Here is a 23,212-nt window from a genome sequence, read left to right on the forward strand (position 1 = left end):
GCCTGACTGGTATGGTAGCGGAGGTTAAAATCGACATATCCTTTATACGTCAGGACATGCAGAAATTGAGGGACCGGGTAGAGGAGACTGAGACCCGGATCTCTACGTTAGAAGATACCACTGCACCTATCCCTAACCGCCTCTCCGCATTGGAATCACAAATGTCTACATGTCAGCAAAAGTTGACTGATATGGAGGGGAGGCTCAGGAGGAATAATGTGCGTTTTGTGGGGCTCCCTGAGAAGGCGGAGGGCGCAAACCCGGAATCCTTTCTCGAATCCTGGATGGTGTCCCTGTTTGGGAAGGATGCATTCACCCCCCAATTTGCGGTGGAAAGAGCGCATAGGGTCCCCACACGCCCACTACCCCCTGGCGCACCACCGCGCACGTTTATTGCGAAGTTCCTTCATTATAAAGACCGGGACACTGTTCTCAGATTGGCAAGGGTGAAGGGTCCCCTCGAATATGAGGGCCAACGTGTGGCAGCTTTCCAGGACTTTTCAGTTGAGGTCCAGAAATCCAGGTCACAGTTTGCAGGTGTTAAACAGCGGCTACGTTCCCTGCAGTTGAAGTACTCCATGCTCTACCCTGCACGACTGCGAGTGGTTGCTGGCACTCGAACCCATTTCTTTGACTCTCCACAGGCAGCCTCGACGTGGATGGACACACAGCCGGCTCCCCGGGATCTCCCTCCCTAAACTACTTGAGTTTCTCGCTATACGGGGAAGTAACTAATCTGTGTGGGATAATCCGTTATGCTAAAAAGCCTTTACCTTTAATGCTATGTGGGGGACATACTCTCACGGACATGTTTCCTTTATGAGAGGTTTACTCCCCCCCTTGACCAAACATCTTGTGGTCAGGATAACCATGTTCTATAGGCCATAGTAATAGTTGCCCCTTAGGGGTTTATTGTTCCTTTAGTAGAACGACTCCTTAGAGGGGTCACATAGGGTTGATTGTTAGGGGAAAAGTATACCTATGTTCGGGTGGGTATGCCGGGAGGGGGCGGGGTGTTGTTATTTTCTTTATGTTATGTTAGGTCTTTTTATTCTTATTGAAATGTGTGCACTACTCCTATATATGTTCTTCTGGGTGGCATGTGGGCTGGGAGGAACTGCTCATTCCAGACCAATAATGTGCTATTTACTCCTGCCTTTTCCTTCCCCCTCTGATATAAAATGGTAAATGTCATAGGATGGAACGTCAGGGGTCTTAATGACCGAGTTAAACGTACATTGGTATTGAATCAGCTTAAGACTCATTCCCCTGGTATTGTATGTCTTTTTGAAACTCACCTTGTGGGCAGTCGGGTATTAGCTCTTAAAAAACCCTGGGTGGGATGGACCTTTCACTCCGTCTTTCACCCTAACTCTAGAGGTGTCTCAGTTTTAATACATAAGAATATGGGTTTCAGATGCCAAAAGGTCCAAATAGACCCCAGGGGCTGTTATGTTTTCCTGGCGGGTACCCTGCATGACTCCCCTATCGTATTGTTAGCTATATATAACCCTCCTCCCTATCAACCCACAATAATTAATACAGCGTGTACTTTTATGCAGGACTTTCCCTCACACCCAGTTATTTGTGTTGGGGACTTTAACGCTGTTATGGATGAGTCCCTGGACAGATGGAGGCCTGCCCCTGGCGGTGGACGGAGCGGGGCTACGCCCTTCGCTCGTCTTATTGCTGAGGTGGGTCTGGTGGATGTTTGGAGGCTTAGGTTCCCATCGGCCAACTGCTATTCCTGCTTCTCGAGCACCCATAGAGTTTTCTCTCGCATTGATATGGCCCTGATCTCTAGACGGCTGGTCCCGTCTGTGACCGCCACTGAGTATTTACCCCGGGGCGTCTCGGACCATTCCCCTGTATATCTGTCGGTAGAGCTGGAATGCCCTAGGGGAGCGAAATTCTGGCGCTTTAATCCCTTTTGGCTGACGCAGATGGGGGCAGCTTCCGAATTACTGGCAATGTGGGAGGAATTTTTTGCTAATAATCCTATAGAAGAAAACACCTCACTAGTGTGGGATACATTTAAAGCGTTCCTTCGAGGATCGCTGATTACCCGTGTTGCACAGCTAAAAGTCTTCAGCCGCAGGGCTGAGGTGGAATTGGAGAGGCAGAGTGCAGAGCTGGAACAGAGATACCTGGCCTCTGGGCTTGAGGTGGACCGTGTGGAGTGGCTTGTAGTCAACAAACAATGGAATGAGCTGTTACTAGACAAATCAAAAAGGCGCCTACTGTTTCAGTCCCACGATTACTATACTCAGGGTGATAGATCTGGTAAATTCCTGGCTTATTTGGCTAGGGAGAGTCTTCCCCCTACCATTGTGCACAGCGTGCGGCAAGAGGATGGCGTGTTGAGCACTGGGACCCTACCAGTTGCAAACTCCTTTTATAATCATTTTAAGGAAGTGTATAGATCCCGGGTAACCTACACCGCTGTAGAGTTGACCGAATATTTGAATAATATCACTACCCCTAGTTTAAGCACTGACTCTAGAAGTTTCCTGGATGCTCCCTTTACGCTAGAGGAGGTGGAGGGGGCAATTAAAGCCTTCCCCAACTCTAAGGCCCCAGGAGTGGATGGACTCCCTATTGAAGTTTACAAAACCCATATAGCCTTCTTTGCCCCTAGACTACTGTCCCTCTACAATAGCTTGCTGGAACAGGGCTCACTGCCTCCCTCTATGGCGGAGGCACTGATAGTCCTTATCCCGAAGCCCGGTAAGGATCCACTATCCCTCGACGCGTACCGACCCATATCCTTGTTATCCACCGATATTAAAATACTGGCTAAACTATTGGCTGTACGTCTAAACGCGGTTATACTAGAATTGGTACATCCCGACCAAACTGGCTTTATGCCTGGTAGATCAACGACCCTCAATCTACGACGTCTCTTCACCTACATACAGTGGGCTGGAGAAGGCATGGATGATGCGGTCATAGTCTCACTGGACGCGGCCCGTGCATTTGACTCCGTGGAGTGGGCCTATTTATGGGACGTCCTGGTTAAATTTGGGATAGGACCGAACTACTTAGCATGGATTAAGCTGTTGTATTCTGGCCCGGCCGCCCGGATAGTGGTTAATGGTTTCACCACAGCCTCCTTTGACTTGGGAAGGGGGACCAGACAGGGGTGCCCTCTGTCCCCCCTACTATTTGCTCTTGCGGTGGAACCATTGGCCTGCTATATAAGAACCTCCCCACTGATCAGGGGCTTTGGGATCGGGAACAGTGAGGAAAAAATTGGGCTATATGCTGATGATATGATTCTGTACCTAACTAACATGTCCTCCTCCCTCCCAGCACTCCTTGCTTTAATGAAGGAATTCGCCCGGTTCTCCGGGGTGGGGATAAATTGGGAAAAATCTGTAGTATTTCCTTTGCTCCCTACCACACAGCAACCTGAGTCATATAACTACCCCCTTCGTTGGTGTACACAGTTTAAATATTTGGGAATACAGGTCTCCCATTCCTCCTCTGATTTTATAGCTCTGAATTTATCCCCACAGATTGCTTCGTTGCGCCAGAGAGCTCGTGTCTGGCAAACGCTTCCCCTATCGGTCACTGGCAGAGTGAACCTCATAAAAATGACTGTTCAACCCAAATTCCTATATATCCTTCAAAACTCTCCAGTATATATCCCAATCTCTCAGTTCAAACTTATCCTGCAACATATTGTCGCCTTTATTTGGGGTGGCAAACGTTCAAGGATAGCAGCCAAAACTCTGTGTAGGTCTCGCTATGACGGAGGCCTGGCACTTCCAGACTTGAGATTGTACTATCTGGCAGCTCAGCTGGCTCAATTGGTAGAGTGGGTTACACCTGCGCATTACGGGGGCTTACCTACTGCCCTGCTGAGTAGGGCGGGATTAACTTTCTCACCCTTGCAATTCTTATTGGCAAAGACCCCCTTGGCGGCGCTCCCCCCCCTCCTGCAACAGGCTCGTAGAGTGTGGCTGGCAGTGGGGGCCATCAGAGGCAACCCAGTGGTAGACTCCTGCTCCCCTATATGGAGGAATAAGGACTTCCCTGAAACCTATAAACTAAAGGCTGGGGCGGAGTGGGTGCCTTTCGGGGTTTCTGAGATCGGACACCTTTTTCAGGATGGGATATTGTATTCTTTTGAACAAATGATGTCTAAGTATGAAATACCACGCCAACACTTCTATAAATATCTCCAACTCAGACACGCAATAAGTGCACAATGGAGGGGAAATGTACCTGAACTGGTGGAAAGCCCAGTCCGTGGAATGATTCGTAAACTCCCGGATCGGGGTAGGGTCTCAGCTCTGTACTCTCCTCTCCTCACCTTCTCCGGCACGGATCAGCTGAATGCCCTAAGAGCTAGGTGGGTGGTGGACATAGGGCCTATTGAGGACGAGGATTGGTCCCATATACTGAGCTCCCCTAGGGAAGCCACAGCGTCGGCCAGGTTCCAACAGATCCAACTGTATATCCTGCACCGAGTCTACTGGACCCCCCGTCGGCTAATGCAGATGGGTGGCACTGGCTCGGACACCTGTCCTAAATGTCAAGAACCTGGCGCAGACTTCTGGCATCTACTGTGGCGTTGCCCGCAGGTATACTCCTTTTGGGAAACTGTCCTGGCTAATATTCGGGATACGGGTATGCAGACCCCACTCAATGACCCCCGTATTTGTATTTTTGGCCTGGAGTTGGAGGAGTTACTTTCTAGGCACCAGAGGATTTATGTAAATAACCTTCTTACCCTGGCCCGTGTATGCATTGCTAGAGCCTGGATGAGCCCCACATCCCCATCATCCAATATGTGGGTTGCACTTGTGAATACCACTATATCGCATGAGCGATTTATGTACACTAAACGGAACTGCCTGGGGAAATTTGGTAAGGTATGGGGCCAATGGCAGACCTCTGCATTGTATTTACAAGACCCCAACACGTAATTCATTAGAAAAACCTATTTGTGTAATTAAGATAGCCTAAAATCTATGACCAGGATCCGCTCACGTGTCCCCAAGAACGTACTCCCCAATCTATCTATACCTTGAAACCACAAATGCCTATGAACCTGATAATTAATACTAGAACGCAAATGTATAAAAATCGGTTATAATATGATACAACATTTCTTGAAATGATGCAGCACACATCTAATGTTTAATTTTCTTTATTGTTAATTATTTACTTTAATTTTCATTTTTATTTCTCTTTGTTTTCTTTTTATTTTTCTTATTGTTAGTAGATTTAATGTATAAAATGTATGTGTAAACTTGAAAATTCAATAAAAACACATGATTCAAAAAAAAAGGGTTTACCAAGGAAAAAGTATTTTAAAACAATAGGAATTCGGGGGGTGCATCTATATACTGTATCCATTAATCTACATTTTCATGTAAAACTTATTAAAACCTCCCTTCCCCAATAGTACAAAAGAGTTACCGTCGGATCCCTCTTTCTATGGGAAGACCCAAGTAGTGCCAATGGCACTCAGCAGAGGTCACAGATATGTACATGACTGGACAAATATTATTTTTGTGAATGTAAGGGATTTGGGGGCTGATTCAGTATCAGTCACAGTTTTGCTTTTGACTGCAATCTCTCGCATGCTGGGAAAGGCCACCAGGCATGTCAAGTCCCTCCCCACGATCACAATGTAATTGCAATTGCATCACAGAAGTACAATCGCTTCCTAGGGTAGCCCCCTGCCCTGCCAATATGAAACGGTCCAGACACGCCTCCATTGTCCGGACCACTCCCTCCTAACATTGTATTGCTGCTACCCAGTGACTTAGAAAATGTGATTGCATCCTTCCAGGGTGTGATCGCAGTTTGAGCTTCAAAGTGCGAAAATTGACTAATAACGATTTTTGCACTTCTCCAGTGATTGTTATATTAGCCCCTTAGTACTGTACAGTGGTTATTTAATATGAAAACCCATTTCAAGTACTTGGAAGGCCTCCACAGAAAGATACTTTTTATTGTGTACCTGTTCAAGGGCATGCCTCTGTCCTCCATGCTGGTCATTATCAACCCCCTTTAGGCTGAAGATCAGACAGTAGACAGTATTGGGTCCACTGGTGTTCAGGAGTAGAGAGTGTGTGAAACAGTACTCCATCTGGCCTGCAAAGTCCCAGATAACCAAAGAACAATCTAGAAAGAAATACAAATTAATTGCTATTATATCCACCTTTATCTACTTAAACTGTTGTGCGGAATAATCAGTCACCTTTGACATTGGTCTGTGAACAGGACACCCCTTTGGTGGAGAGAGGAGTCTTAGGGCCAGTAAGGTAATACAGCAGTTTGGCAAATGATCCTGTCTGTAAGTTATAGCAAAGAATGGGGATATGAATATAAAGAGGTTTATAGGCAAGGATAATGATCACTATATTTTATAGTAGCAAAAGTAACTTCAAATAATCATTAGCAAACACACACCATGGATGACATCTCAGGCATCTTGCCAGGAATATTGCAGAAACACCCATATTCCCATACCACATAGCATATACAAGCCATGTTCGTACCCCAACATTTTGTCACATTACATGGCATAGGTATGTTTCCACACTAGAGCTGGGTACACACTGAGTGATATGCCATCCGGTGGGGAGGATAGGGCCAGCATATCGCCTATATTGCTTAATGTGTACCGGAGACATGCATGCTCCCACACAAGGTATGAACACACTAGGTTTGATATGCTGCACATCAAACCTAGCAATATTGCTCACGACACCATGAGGGAAGGAACAGATTGATTCTAGTCTGCTCGGACCTCCATGTGTTCGCACTGTGGACCGTTGTTGAAGCACTGTGCCTGCGCATATTCACTTATGTGCATGTGCAGGGCTTCTGTGTGGGCACCTTCAGACACTTGCATATTCTCCTTGGCACTCACACAAGGGATGGAGGCGGGTAGGGGGCGTTCTCATGCGAGCGCGTTGCATTTCCACGAAAATGCTGGATGCACCCAGGAAAATGCTGGGCGTCCCCATGCGCACACCCAGTTCTCGGATTTGGACAGAGACTGACTTAGATTTTCAAGCACTGTACAAATGATTCGATCATCAGTGACATTGGAATGATTTCAGGCACGCACGCAACACTGCGAATAGATGTTTATGCAAAACATCCATTCGCAGTGTGGCTGGTATATTTGCCGGGCGGCTGGCATTCACATTAGAAGGCTCGCTAAGCAGCGAACTACCACAGCTTGGTGAGCCAACCAGAATGATCCCCGGTGTTCCTTCCATCCTTCATTTACATTGTTACAGTGTGTGTACACACTATCCGGGCTGAAGGGGATTTGTTCTGATGTTGAATGAAATCACATCACTCTAGTGTGAACCCAGCTTAAGCCTTATTATGTCACATATATTGCTACTTATTAAAAGTAGCAAACGAGAAGTGAATTTCTTACTGAATGAAAACTATGGATATTAAGAGCTAATTGTGAAACCGGTCCTGTCCCAGACAGACACAATAGATGTAACAAACATATCAGATTTAAGGTAGGACCTCTGTAAAGAAGCAAGATCTAGCTAAGATTTCTCCATACAGATTGCACACAGGACATAATACATGTAATGCTACTTTTTTAAAACACTTCAAACAAGCTGAAGCCTCAACCTGTCACTTTCACAGGATAGAAGTAATGTGTGCAAGGATGAATCCTATATGTATAAAGCATGTTTGGATGGGCATACAGCATAACAGCATGATTCAGAGTCGCACTTAAGTTGACTGCAAATACTGCTCAGAAATAAACATGACTTGAATTCAGAGTGGGACATATCTATCAGCATGTGAAAGTAGCCATCTTCATTCTCAATGTGCATTTGGACTAGCCTTTAATCCAGTGCAAGAGTTTTGTATGACATACAGATCTCTGAGTATGCTCTGATTCGCCCACTATTCCGCAAACATGCCCACAACATGCCCTTGAGTACACCGCTGCTGCTCGTCTATAACGGACTACTATACAGAAGCAAATTCAAACTCCTCTCACTCACTTTGAAAAGCATCAACTATTCTCCATTGTAATCAATCACCTCATCTCCACGGGTGTGGTATGGGACTCCGACAGTCGGGATCCCGACAGTCATTATCCCGACTGCCCGGAGTCAGACAGCATGGCGAGCGCCAAAAAGCCCCTTGCGGGCTTGCTGTGCTCGCCACGCTGCGGGCACGGTGGCTCGCTACGCGAGCCACCTATTCTATTCTCCCTCTATGGGGGTTGTGGACCCCTACGAGGGAAAATAGCGGGTGTCCGTCGGGCACCCGGCTGTCGGCATTTTGACAGTTGGGATCCCGACGTCGGGTAAATGACTGTCGGGATCCCGACTGTTGGGAACCCGTCCGGCACCCATCTCCACACCATACTCCACTCACACACTCAGGCAACAACCACCTTTTCTCCTCCTCTCTTATCAACTCCTCCCCCACTGCTGCCTTCAGGACTTCTGACTTCTAAGTATAAAGTTAGGTTTGGAACTTACCTCAGTCAGTCCATTAGCAAAGGTGGTTTTCCCAACTCCACTGTGTCCACAGATGAAGAGCTTGACCTTTTTCCCAGGCCTCCATCTACCACCATTAATAATTGGAATCTCCTCAGAGGACACAAATTCATCAAGCATGCGGTTGTGCCCTGAAGGCATAGCAGTTGATGGCTGCAGGGGTCTCTGGCTCAGGAACAACAATTGTTGCTCCTTGGAAAAAGAAAATATTAAATTGTGGCCTAATCCCATCTGTATTAAGCCCCATACACACTAGAGGATATTTTAAAGAATATCACTCAGAAAGGAGCTTCTAAGCAATATATTTTACAATACGTCTAGAGCAGGGCTGGGCAACACCGATCCTCCAGATGTTGATGAACTACACATCCCAGCATGCCTTGCATCAGTTTTAGCATGGCCACATAGCAAAACTAATACAAAGCATCCTGGGATGTGTAGTTCACTAACATCTGGGGGGCTGGTGTTGCCCAGCCCTGGTCTAGAGTGTACACTCAGTATCCTTAACGATGCATGCTGCTACATGTCATTAATGACCCCTCCTATCTGCTGAACATGCAGGTCAATGTGGCTATATAGCCGAACGATGTTCAGCGGGTCCCGGTGATGTCACTGGGCAATGTCGTTTACCGATCGATGTGTACACTCAAATAGGTTGTTAAATATTGCCCATGTATGGGGCTTTAGAATCATAGCACTCTATATGGGTACTTACCCTCTTTTTGGATTAATTAATGAGTTATTTATATATCACGTACATCACAATGAAAGGTTGAAGTAACAAAAGACGGTACTTAGCAGAAAACAAAGGCCTATTTTGTTGAATAATGCATATTCCCTTATACAGAAAGTATTGAGTGACATGACACAAAGAAAGCATGCCGTATGATTACTACATCAGAAATGACATACTGTCAGTCATTGAATGATTTTAAGCGATGTAGCCCTCTAAAAGATAGATTTAGAAAAATTCCATTTCACTACTATATATAGACATATAGCATATAGTCCAGCTGCACAGATTGTGAATGTGGCTATATCTTTCAAGAACACTATTGGCCCATACACACTGGGTGATTTTGGGATGAAAGCCGCTCAAAACAGAAAGTTTGAGCGGCTTTCAGCTCAAAGCCGCCCAGTGTGTATGAACTGAGTGGCTTTCCCCCCAGCGATGTATGGACCTTAATTGTGTATATATTTGGCATTCAATTGAATCTTTTTGATGTTATGTATGGATGTACCAAACCAATGTATTTTGAAAGAAGTATTATTGTTACTATACCAGACAAATAATAGGAGCGATTATACAAAGGACAACACATCCTTATGTTACGATTATTCTAAACCTTGCCTACAACGTACCTGGGTTTTTTCTTGGATGCCCCGGATAGTATCAGGTGGGGCGGATATTTTCCTTGCTAGATCAAGCACTGTGAGACCAGCCTAAAGTAAACCATAAGTAAAGAAGAATATAAATTATAGAAGGATGCCCCTAACTACTTATATATACTCACACCTTGGCCACTGATTCAACAACCACTCCTCACAGAGATTATTCCACAATTTTGGCAACTTTTGACAACACAATGAAATATCAATATGCATGTGAGCATTTGTTGAATGATATGACCCTCTTTATTTCTCATTGGTGTATGGGGCCTAATTATGCTTCAGTTCCAGTATTGCAAAATTAGGCTGCGGGAGTGGCGCCCAGTACAGGACAAGGCCACCCCGCTCACTGGGGTGCCGGACATGGTCCCGACAGTCGGGATCCCGACAGGCATTTACCCGACGTTAAGATGCCGACTGTCAAAACACCGTCAGCCGGGTTCCCGACTGCCATCGGCTATTTTCCCTCATGGGGGTCCACGACCCCAATAGAGGGAGAATAGAATAGGTGGCTCATGTAGAGAGCCACCGTGCCCGCAAGGGGCTTAATTGCGCTCGCCATGCTGTCTGGGTCCGGCCAGTCAGGATCCCAACGTCGGGCTAATGACTGTCGGGATCCCGACTGTCGGACCCCTGTACCACACCCGCTCACTGGGTCCCTCTGTGATGTACCCGTAAAATTTTGCAGGCACATCGCTTAAGTGCGAGCGCAAAAGCCACACACAGGCCGGCCATGTTTCCGGTTACAATGGCTACGTGTGACATCAAGCAGCTGCCACAGCCCTCACCCCAAGTGGTCCAGTCACACCTGTGTTGTCTAGATTGCTCCCACAAAAGGTCAGTCGATGTCCCCCGGCACAACTGTGGTTGCGGCAAGAGTGCTTGGCTGTTTAGTGTGAAAAGTAATATATTAGTCCTTTACTGTACTTACAGCATTCCGGCTCAGCAAATCAGGGTGATGTTTTAGGGCAAGTAAAATAAGACGTTCTGGTCTCCTGCCCCCCTCCACGGCTACACCTCTCACCACAGTGAAAATAAAATTCTCTTTTGCCTGTAGAGAAAGATCACAACATAAAAATCTTGCCTAAGAAACATTGCATGAGCACCAGAGGCTTAAATTGGAGTTCAATGTTCTTATATAAAATCATAAAAAAAACTACAAAGCATTGTAATGTTCTGGTACGATATTCTAAACAATGATGTTATGTGTGGTTGGAAGGTACTATCTTAAATTGTACATCTTATTTTTGATTCATACCAAATTTTGGATGCTAGGATTTGAACTGTGTTCCAGCAGAGTTTGGCAAATGGCAAGAGACATATCAGCATCATTCAACATTGCAGCCAAGTGTAAAGGTGTATTTCCTTGCTACAAGACAGAGTTGGGAAAAAAGCAAAATTAACATCATAATGATGTATATGAATAGGTTTTACAAAATACAATGGAATATCTATCTATCTATCTATCTATCTATAGATATATATATATATATATGAAAAGGCGAAAGGTACCTAACACCGCGCCCTAGTAACCCAAAGCAGCACCTCTGAAGGTCCCCTGTTAGCTGGAACCCAGGACAGATAGAAATACAAAAAGAATCAGGGTGCGCTAAGGTAAATCATACAACTGGCAGTTTTTCAAAAGTACAAATATTTAATAAAAACGCCACCAAATTGGCTAAAATAGAAAACATGCAAAGTTACACCGTCATTTCACACAATATGTTTACAATCTGATACAGAAGATAGGCCCAACCACGTGACTTCATCAGGGGCGTTTGATATGTTGATTGGAAACTGGTGCGAAAGCACAAAAAAATTATAAACATACATATAATAAAATACTGATTTGTACTGGATTTAAGAAAATGAGAGGGTTGGAGGAGGAGAGAAGGACAATGGAGAGCAAACAATTGATAAGTCATAATTTACATTTATATACAACCCAGACTAATATTTAATATAAAAATCATTGTTAAGGGGCACAAAAATTACTGTAAAAAAAAAAAAGAGAGAGGGGGTTCATCCATAAACAAGAATGATGTACCCTTTGAAAAAACTATTTATAAATGCTCCCATCTTTATTTAGCCCATACTGGTTCATCAGATCTAATGAGAGCATAAAAAATTATCATATAATAGTAAAGCAGTAAAAACTTTTGAAATTGGTACCTTCTTGGAGCTGCAAATGTTAGAATATCCCAAACAAGCGGCAAATGTCAGAATATCCCAAACAAGAACTGTGCAGATGTATATCTGAATAAAGAGATATATACATAGTGGCAAGGTCAGGGTTTTCTTTAGACCCGCTTAATTGAGCCGTCACCATCACCCTTGAAATATATCAATTCAAAGACTTACATATCGCCAAAAAACTCAGAATATTGGTGGAAATAGACAAAAACAGGTAAATCCCCAGATATTCTGTATTTCCACACCTTTGTAAATTGGTGTTAACATCAAGGATCAACCAGAAACTTTAAAAATAAGTCAAAGAAATCCCATTCAGTATGCATACAAACATGATCAACTATAAGACAGTAATTAAATAAAAGGATCAACAATAACCCCTAAAAGTGGCTTCAAATTAAGTACTTACATAGGACTGGGTGACCAAGGTGCTCACTCTAGTGTATCCAAATGCTGAATGACTGCTAGTATGTATCCAAGGCTATATATAGGACTAGATGGAAAACGTCACTTCCTGTTTGAATTTCCACTAAAAATCTCGTTTTTACTGTATCACAAAGAAAGTATATTTAAAATAGTGGGCTACTATAATGTCTCCAGGGGTCTAAATAGTTAGAACAGTAGTGGTGTATTCCACCTGAAAAGTGGACTGGAGTAATTCATTATAAACTACACGGTGAAAACGCTGTGCGTTCCAAATCGGCGCCATTTTTTTCCCTTTGAAACGCAACTGTACATATGGAGTGCGCTTGCGTTTAACTACTGATCGCTGCCGAATGTTACGTTCTTAAAGACAACAGGTCACTTCTAATGATTGTCTAACGAAACTATATTAATCTGAGTTATTGCGGATCTTTATCCAAGCTCCTATTCTTGGAGTAAATTAATATGTCTATTTCCACCAATATTCTGAGTTTTTTGGCGATATGTAAGTCTTTGAACTGATATATTTCAAGGGTGATGGTGACGGCTCAATTAAGCGGGTCTAAAGAAAACCCTGACCTTGCCACTATGTATATATCTCTTTATTCAGATATACATCTGCACAGTTCTTGTTTGGGATATTCTGACATTTGCCGCTTGTTTGGGATATTCTAACATTTGCCGCTCCAAGAAGGTACCAATTTCAAAAGTTTTTACTGCTTTACTATTATATGATAATTTTTTATGCTCTCATTAGATCTGATGAACCAGTATGGGCTAAATAAAGATGGGAGCATTTATAAATAGTTTTTTCAAAGGGTACATCATTCTTGTTTATGGATGAACCCCCTCTCTCTTTTTTTTTTTTTTTACAGTAATTTTTGTGCCCCTTAACAATGATTTTTATATTAAATATTAGTCTGGGTTGTATATAAATGTAAATTATGACTAATCAATTGTTTGCTCTCTCCATTGTCCTTCTCTCCTCCTCCAACCCTCTCATTTTCTTAAATCCAGTACAAATCAGTATTTTATTATATGTATGTTTATCATTTTTGAGTGCTTTCGCACCAGTTTTCAATCAGCTAATCAAACCCCCTGATGAAGTCACGTGGTTGACGAAACACGTTGGGCCTATCTTCTGTATCAGATTGTAAACATATTGTGTGAAATGACGGTGTAACTTTGCATGTTTTCTATTTTAGCCAATTTGGTGGCGTTTTTATTAAATATTTGTACTTTTGAAAAACTGCCAGTTGTATGATTTACCTTAGCGCACCCTGATTCTTTTTGTGTATATATATATATATATATATATATATATATATCTATAGATAGATAGATAGATAGATAGATTAGAGACTTCACTTTTGTATATTTCAAATAATAAGCTAACCACTTACATTTCATTCATATGTTGTCAACTATTTTTAAACACAAAGGCTGTGATTCACTAGCGCTCGGAACAGGGTGATATCGACCCCGTTCCTATGTTTGGGGGTCTGCACATGCGTTAGCGAGTGTGCGAGTTACACACTTGCCGGGCCATCAGATGGGGGGAGGGCCGAGTGCAGACAGGGCAGGTAATGTCACTGGACCATGGGAACGCCAAGCATTTTATGGGCACCCCCTTGAAAGTGGGAAGTCAGTCACCCGCCCTCTCTTCAGCGTTTCACTCCGCAAATAGAAGTCAGTGAAAAAGGACTTTTATTTAGAAGGAAGGAGAAACCATTTGATGGTCGGCGACCATTGAATGATTTCCCCTGCTAGCGGAGGCATGCGAGTGGATGTGTTCTCGTACCCATCCCCTCACATGGTACTGAGGGTATTCTGCGGTGGTAGGGGGTAGTCAGCGGGCCGGCGTCTCAGGTGCTCAGTAAGCTGCGATGTTCGCAGCTTACCGAGCAAACCTGAATCAGGGCCAATATTTTGAACCACAAAATCTTTTGACAGTGCTTTTATGTGTGGAAGAGTGCCCCTTTGTCCACCAAGCTTTTAAATATAGTCCCATGAAAGGATTTTGCTCCTGGGTCTGGAGGAAATAGTCCAAAATGGTTATAGTACAGGCAGCCAGGTCTATGTCCATCCCCCGGTCACTTTAGGACTACCTCTAGATAATGTCCAAACTTTATTTTTATTTTTATATACAGCAATATTTTAATTGTTTTGGTTTAAATAAATCATGACAGCAATGGAACATTTTAGGTGACACATAATAGGGTGTGAATTGCACAAATCGCACATGTAATAGGGTGTCATTTTTATGCACAAACTTTTTAAGTAACGGTAATGTGCAATTTTTTAGGCAAGGTGCAATTTGTTTAGTAACGGGAAAGTGCTTTTTTAGCAAAAGTTATAAAAAAAAAAACCAGAGTGGAGCCCCCCTCCCGAGCATATCCAGTCCCGGGCTCTTTGAGCGGTCCAGGGTCCAAAAATATGGGGAAAAAATCACTTAGGGTTTCCCCATATTTTTAAAACCAGCACTGAGCCTTAGGACCAATCCTGGTTCCAAAAATATAGGGAACAGATGGAGTAGGGGTCCTCTGTATTTTTTAAACCAGCACTGGGCTTCACCAGTCATCAGGGTACTGCCACAGCCTGGGGACACTTTTTATATAAGGTCCAGTGGCCTCCTAGGGGAGAGGGTACCCCCCAATAAAGGGGTCCCCCCCCAGGCCAGTCAAGGCCAGGACTGAGGCCCAGGACTATCCTGGCACCCTTAGTTGGTGGGTGTCGGATTGATATCAGAGAGACACCATGCCCAAAGCATTGCGAGCACAACCTTCCATGGAAGGGGATGCGGTACACTTTGACTGTGTCCTTGTCAACATTTTGGACAAAAAACGTGGACAACTCATGTGGACCTTTTGACTGTTGACCTTGCCATTGTCAACCTAATGCTTGTGTCGACCCTGTCAACCTTAGTCATGTCCACCTATTTGAGGTGTCGACCCTTTTAAACTGACTGCCCATGACAGTTTTCATATACGTTCCCCAGCATCACATGCCTGGTCTTGCAGATTTGTGTTGGCTCCTCTGTCTAGCAGGAAATTAACAGTGTCAATGCTTTTACCACGAACCGCTTCATGGAGAAGTGAAGATCCCTGAAACAGAAAAGTGTTTATCAGCAGCTAGAAACATTGTCAGGGAACAAAAACACATATAGCTCTTGTCTCTGTAACCAACAAAGACTGCCATACTTATCATATTGACTACACTACCAGCATTCTTCTTAACACTGCTGTGTTGTTAAATATACTAGGGATCCCTATAAGATTGCAAGATTGCTCTTATCTTAGAGAAGGCTATTAGCCTTCATCCCTATGACGCAACCTGTCCAGATATCAGGTAAGTGCATATACTGCATCCTTCCTCCTTGTGTGTAACTCATAGCGTTTTTACACCACCGCAAAAACCCGGATTTTCCCCAGCTCACGTTTACAGCAATTTGGGAAGGCTAACCTCCGGACCACAGCATCCTGCGGTCAACATGGAGGTTGGGCGGGGGCGCACACAGCCTCCGCTGCTGTACTCTGCAGACAGCAGCGGAGGCAGGGAGGAGGTGAATAAATGCCTGTGTGCTGCATCCATTCACCTCACGGACGGGGGCGGGGGGTGTGCATGGGGGCCAGGGGCAGCCCAGCAGCTTACGTTGGTGCTGGGCTTGTCCCCAGCATGATGATTGGCAGTCCTGGTACCGCAGTGTAAACGCTGCAAATCTCGGATCCGACCTGACTTGGAAGCGTGTTCCAAATAATAGGTCAGATCTGGGATTTGGGTGTAAAAGGGTATCATTAAGAGTAGTGAGACACATGTACTGCACATTGTCAGAGCTGGGTGTAGCTGTATCTGCATCTATTGGCGGTCGCCTGTCTGTGACTTTTTACAAATGCCAAAGATGATCATGCCACCTCCCCTAATGTACATCCATGCATATAAATGTGTAAGTACTGTGACGCCCACTGTCAGCATCTACAGGCTTTGCTTCTTTACATACCATCATTGTTTGCACCATTGAAACTTGCATGCACCCTATGGCAAGTGCAGATTGCTAATATTGGACACAAGCGGACAATGGGCCCAAATCAGACCGGATCTGAATTCCAAATTTGCCCAGCCAGCGTTTAGTTAAAATGCCACCCTGCTAGAGTGCAATCCTGCATTGGGAATCATTGTGCTTATTGTGTGAATTAATGTGTACGTGTACACATCCATGCGAATATGTCAGAGTCCATTGTATGATTTTTCTACACTGGCCCCAGCTCATCGCAAGATGAGACTTGCTCGGTGGTGCGATGGAAGAAGGCCTATCCGGCCTGAAACTGACATCACACATTGGGGCAGATGTATTAAGCCTGGTGAAGAGATAACGTGGAGATAACATGGAGATAAAGTGGAAGGATATAACACACCAGCAAATCAACTTTCATTTTCAAACACAGTTCATTGGCTGCTGCTTTATCTCCTTTCACTTTATATCCACCTTATCTCTTCTCCAGGCTTAATACATCTGCCCCACTCCCCCCTAAATTGCTTGGGAGCACCTGTGTTTTCCCAGACATGCCCTGTGTTTTCCTAGGCACGGCTGGGTTTTTCTTAGCACTCCCATTAACCAGACGCTTTCCACCCCCAGACGCCTACTTCCTGTCAATCGCATATAGAAATAGTTGTAGGATTTTATTGCAGGATGGCCTCGCGCATGTGTACTGCGACCTGTATAATCATCCGATGTGCATGCAGTCACACTGTACATGCGGCCCATTGGTAACCGTTCAACTAGCAATATTCCCGTGATGATATATCAAAGCCTATTGGCAAGGCTTTTCCTCCAGTTGTAAATGTTTTGCTTCACTCAAATATATAAAGGCATCTACTGAGCAAGTGTGCGGCTGTTTGGTCTGTCTAAATATTACTAAAATGCTGTTTAATATACAGTATACCACAATCGGTTTCCGGACTCATGATAGATTGACTCTAGGTCAACTGTCATAAGGTCAACCATTATTGGTCGACATTCAAAAGGTCGACAGGGTCAAAAAGGTCTACAGTCAAAAAGGTTGACTGGGCCAAAAGGTCGACAGGGTCAAAAGGTCGACATGGCGAGCTTAGCGAGGGGACACGGTACACTTAGATGGTGTCCATGCCGATCTATGTCGACATAGACACCAAAAAAACATGAAAACCTCATGACCCTGTTGACCTTTTGACTGTTGACCAATAGTGGTCGACCTTTTGACTGTTGACGTAGACACTGTTGACCTAAAGACCACATCCCAACCCTCCCAGCGGTGCCGCACCCTAACCATCAGTATTCTTAGAATGTTGACTTTTTGATGATGTTGACATGGTGGCTATTGACAATTTGAACCATATGTTTCACCAACGACTGCAGCTCCATCGTGGGACTCCAGAAAGGTAAGTAATACAAATGCAGTAATTTTGCACCCATTATAGAAACACTTATGGTTGTCCCAAGTACAACACTGTGAAACTATTGTGGCATTATATAAAAAGGTAGTAGTAGTAATAATAATAATAATAATAATGATAAAAGGTAATAATAATGATAAAAGAAGATGTGAGGAACCAATTGATATTAAAAAAAAAAGTTATGAAATTATAATTGCAGTTAGTGGTGTGGAAAGTATTTGCTGCTGGCATATCTGTGCAGCTACCATTACGTGGCATGTTTGGAATGAGATGGGCGGTGAATATAAAAAAAATACAATGAATGTACTACTGCCAAGACAGTTAGCTGAAGGTCACCATTATAGCATTTCCTCATTTTTATTAACAAAACTTCTAGTTCTAGACAAGATATTACAATTTTGCATTGCTTCTATTTATAATCTCATGTATCGAGTTGATATATTACAAGGTTATGATGATTCTTACTGTAATTAGGTTTAGATTAATGGAACTGTGAAGGAAAGAAAATCGTTTGGACATAGTTGACATTCAGGTTAAAAAAACAGTGAAAAAACCCATGTCGACCTCACGACCTGTCGACCTAACCCATGTCGATCTAACGCATTTGTTGACCTAAACCTATGTCGACCTTGTCCCATGTTGACCTAGACACCTGTCGACCTTCACCCATGTCGACCTAGAACCCTATCGACCTTGCTGCCTGTCGATCCAACTGTGTTGACCTAATGACTGTCGAACTAAGTCGGGGCAACAATATGATCCACACCCAAACACGGACCAATAGTACTACAAAAACACAGATTCAGATATTATAAATCAGTACCTTTATTTCCATATATTGTGGCATACTAGCACCATATACTCGCCTGCCACGCTGGCTGACTAACTTTATTTCTTATCAAATAGATGCAGGAATCACACTAGGTGAATCCCCTCAACCCCCTGCTGGTGTCCGGCGTGCAGGTCCTACAGGCGGAAACGCATCACTACCGCCTAGCGTCACTTCCTCCCTGTGGAACGCATAACCCGGAAGTATGCGTTCCACTGCGGCGCAACTAGCATACAGCAATGCTGTACACAAATAGCACTCCGTTACTGAATATATTATAAATTGTATAAACCTTCCGTACACCATGTTAATACTGCTTCTATATCCATTGGCTCTAAATCATTGCCACCGCAAAATAGCTTATGTATAAACAATTATCAATTGGCCATTGGGTATCAATAGGTTCACATGGCACTTTCCTCCACCTAGTGGTAAAAAATACACAAAAAATATTATACTAAAAACACAAAATATACCAAAAAATATATATATTTACATATAATGTACATAACAAGCTCTAAAGGGACAAGCTCTGTCAATCTGGTTGCTCAGACCATCCTATTTAATATGAGCAACTCACAAAAACACAGAGAATTATTCTCATTAAGGCCTCCGGTCTCAACAGCATGTCCTTTAAACTTTGTCCCGGCTGGGCTGCAATCAAAGGTGGAGCCTTGGTTACATTTTTAAACACTGGGTCAGTACCCAAAATGCGCCAATTGTTCTTGAAAGATTCCTCCATTACCTTGAATTTTGTGTCGCATTTCATCACCACTGTCATACGTTCTGAATTGCACTTCTTTTTAGGAGTTGGGGAGGTGGGGAGAAGTGCAATTCAGAACACATTACAGTGGTGATAAAGTTAGTCAGTCCATAGAAGACACATGAAAGAGACTGGGGCATGCAGTAAGGGTCTTCTAGAAGTCAATGTGCATGCGCGCCACAGCTGATTTTTTCTTTCACAACACTGAGGCTAGCACACATCCACTCTGCGAGGGGACGGGCATAACTTCACAGGTGTTTGCGTCCCCTCGCCATGCTTCGGGCTCGGTGGCTCGCTGCGCTCACCACACTATATAAAATCAACTCCACGCCGACGTGGATAGTAGGGGTATGAAAAGGTCGGAGGACGCGTACCGCCGCCGCTCGCCACGCTTCGGGTTGTCGTTAATAGTGGGGTGGCGTTAACAATGGGGGGCATTAACCATACTTTATAACCATATACAATGAGAAATTGGCCACATTGGCCCATTTCCCATTGTTCCCTATGTAAAATCGCGTTGATCGCGTCGATCGCATCACGGGCCATTATAATGGCCCGCGACCGACGCGATCAACGCAATTTTAACTTTAAAAATCATTTAACATTATTCTCTATGGGAAAATCGCTTTGATCGCTTCGGTCACATCGCGGCCCATTACAATGGGCCGCGATGGACCCGATCAACGCGATTTTCTCTTTTACCGGCAAATACACTGGTGATTGACAGAAAATTGGGTCGATCGCATGCCTTAAGTACATTAAACTTAAGGCATGCGATCAACCCGACGGGCGCCGTGCTAGGAATAAAGTACCACCATTTTTAGTCCACAAACTCTCCACCCCACCCCAAGTCTCTATCTGCTCCTACCTCCAATCTCTGTCTTCACAGCTCACTCTCTCCATATCCAGCAAGTTTGAAACAGAGCAGTGTCTGTGCAAAAATTGTTTTCACTTTCTGTTTCTTCACTGTTATGACATTATTTAGCACACAAAGGTGGTACTTCACCTAATAGGGGTGTGGAGTAGTTAGCGATAGATAGATAGATAGATAGATAGTGTGGAAGTCTAGGTACACACACGCCATTTTGTGATAGTATGGCCGCCATTTTGGTTCGCAGAGTTGCGCAAATAAAGTTTCCATACCCGAGTATGTGTGACAATGTGGACCAGAAGAGTAGACATACTATCACACATAAATTCATAATAACACACTTACACGAAATGATATATAGTTAAAAGGTTTAGAACGCCACACATAGCTTAGTTAGCCCTGCACACACCTGATTGTATTGTGTTTAGTACCGTTCCGTTCAGCTCATCATGCAAAGTATTCCGGTCATTGCGAATATTTCGCAATGTACACTGCCCGATAGTTATGGACATAATCCATATTTCAGAGACAGTTTCTGTTGAAAGTAGTTAACAAAGGAAACTAGATAAAACCGGTTCTTATCCTTGCTGACGCCGAAACCACCAAACAAAGGACTCTTAAAGTTCACTCCCCTGCACCTGGTCAGACCAGGTACAGCGTCTAACCTCCAATCACAGTGGACCGGACATATGATCTCTGACCAATGAGAATGGCCTTTGACCTCCCCTTTCTGACCCTATAAGATAGGCGACCCAGAGCAGCCAGGGTCTCTTCGGCACAACTACCTTCCCTGGACCTTCCTACCGGACTATCGCTCATTCCTGAACGATAGTGAGCTCTGACCGGACTGCGCTTCGCATACTAGATGACCACGGTAAACGGTTGCATTTCACGGTATTTATTCTTAAAGTATTGTTGGCTGATTGTGTCTTGTATCTGTTTTCTCTCCCCTTAGTAGAGTCTGTTTAGTATTTATTGTTAGTATATTGTATTACTTGTTATACCTGTTTATTCTTATTTCTGTAACCCCCTTTTGTCCATTAGGGACTCAAATACAATCTTTTTACGGAGCTCTTATCTCCATATTTCTATACAGTGGTCGTTGTCTGTTTATTCGCATAATAGCGATAAGGTATATTGCGGACACAGTCCGATAAGGTATATTCGCAGATTAGAGACAAAGTACTGCGAAGGAATCTCTGATTAAGGTATTGGTTCTTGGTATACATAATACAATAAAAGGTACGCTACGCTGCGCTACGCTTTGTTCGCACGTAGCTAGGTATAAAGGGTACGTTGGTTGCGGACTTATTACGTAACCAACGCTTTTCACTTATCGTCACTCTGGTTATATTTTAATCACCGTTAACAATTGGGGGCATCGTCCGTCCGCTCCACATTCCAGAACTCAGTACCAGGCGTGCGACTCGACCTATACCAGCAAAAGGGTGGAAGTATTTATTTGTTTCCATTGCTGGATAGGCCGAGTCCGCGGCGGTGCGGGGTTCGGGAAGTGCTAGCGCTGAACCCGGAGTACAATAAGTGAAAGCCACGTGTTTTAAAACATATATTAAGTGTTTAGTAAACTGTACTTCTGCCTGCCACAAGTAGTTTAACGGGGTATAGTGTCTTGGGTTGCTTGTTTATTACAGTATATGTACCACGTGCGATAAGGTTCGCACACGTGGAATCTGTGTTTATTATAGTACATAGAGGATCCCCTCTGTGCAAAACTATAACTTTTATTGTTAGTTACTGCAAAACCAGAGACTCCGCCACGTGGCGACAAGCCCTGGGCCTTTTGCAGTAACGTAAAGCGTCTATTGTGTATTAAGCAAGGTGCGCGCGCACGTGCCCATATCGGGAAATTTTCGCATCTTTGTACGTGATTTACGGATTAAGTGCGGGATTTATTTCGCATCTTGATACGTAACTTTCGGACGGAGTTAAGGGATTTATTCCACATTTAGGCACAATTACTGCGTATAGCGAAACCCGAGTGTAACCTTGCAAATACACTATAGAACACGTGGGTGGCCGATTCATCGGCGGCCTGTGAACAGTGCATGTACACACGTGGCTGTTCATTGGTACTGCACATGCAGCACACATAGGAACTCAAAGGTGAACAGTATTTAACCACTAGCTTTATTTAAACAGTATAGCAATATACTGCGAATGAGGCGGTGATTAATAAAAGAAAATAAGTTTTTTTCTTTTTGTTCATTTTTTTTTAAACAAGCAACTCAAGCATTATTTTAATAGATTCCTATAGAGTGTTATAAGGGATTTATACCTGCATAAGTATCCAGTGAAAAGCTACCAACTTGGGAAGATTTTCTGTACAGAAATATTTCAAATATATGCATAAGACCAAGGTGTAACCAGTGCCCAGTGTGAAACATAACTGAGGCGAACAGGTGTGTGACGACACGACTCAAGCGCAGTGTAGTCCAGTGTAGGACAGTCCAGGTAGGACAAGGTTAGGGTTCACGTGACGACGTGCCCATAGGAACTGCCCCTTCAGTGGAATTGATTCCGCTAGGAGGGTACAAGAAGATACATCGGAACGCACTTGTTTCCGATTAGCTACTTTAGAAATCCAATTTTTGGGGGTATAGGAAAACAAGTTTGTTATACCCTGGAAAAATTGTGCCGCGCCAAGCAAGTTGGCTAGAAGTTCGCTGCTAGTTGAAAGACTTGGTGATTGAGTATCGTACCTCGTATCCTTCGCACCTGCTTGACTGTGGGATGTTCTAGGAAGCTGTAGAAGTGAGTGTTTGGGGAGCTCTCAGATAAGTAATAAC

The 23,212-nt window shown here is 43.9% G+C and overlaps 1 protein-coding gene across 2 annotated transcripts in view; it reads right to left on the bottom strand.

Annotated features, from left to right (window-relative positions):
* Positions 1–23,212, bottom strand: part of LOC146074754 (uncharacterized) — a 52,628-nt gene that overhangs the window by 14,028 nt on the left and 15,388 nt on the right. Inside the window, exons 2-9 of one of the 2 annotated variants that reach the window (XM_083183214.1) lie at positions 20,403–20,465; positions 15,521–15,616; positions 11,158–11,268; positions 10,831–10,950; positions 9,873–9,953; positions 8,493–8,702; positions 6,218–6,311; positions 5,978–6,141 (exon numbers count right to left, since the gene is read on the bottom strand). In XM_083183214.1, the coding sequence (XP_083039340.1) occupies positions 5,978–6,141; positions 6,218–6,311; positions 8,493–8,702; positions 9,873–9,953; positions 10,831–10,950; positions 11,158–11,238 (750 nt within the window). In that variant the 5' untranslated portion in view covers positions 11,239–11,268; positions 15,521–15,616; positions 20,403–20,465. The remainder of the gene's footprint in view (positions 1–5,977; positions 6,142–6,217; positions 6,312–8,492; positions 8,703–9,872; positions 9,954–10,830; positions 10,951–11,157; positions 11,269–15,520; positions 15,617–20,402; positions 20,466–23,212) is intronic. The other variant, XM_083183213.1, reaches the window with a different exon arrangement.

Source organism: Crinia signifera, chromosome 4 (assembly GCF_055691185.1).
Source record: "Crinia signifera chromosome 4, ASM5569118v1, whole genome shotgun sequence".
In the NCBI taxonomy this organism is placed as follows: domain Eukaryota; kingdom Metazoa; phylum Chordata; class Amphibia; order Anura; family Myobatrachidae; genus Crinia; species Crinia signifera.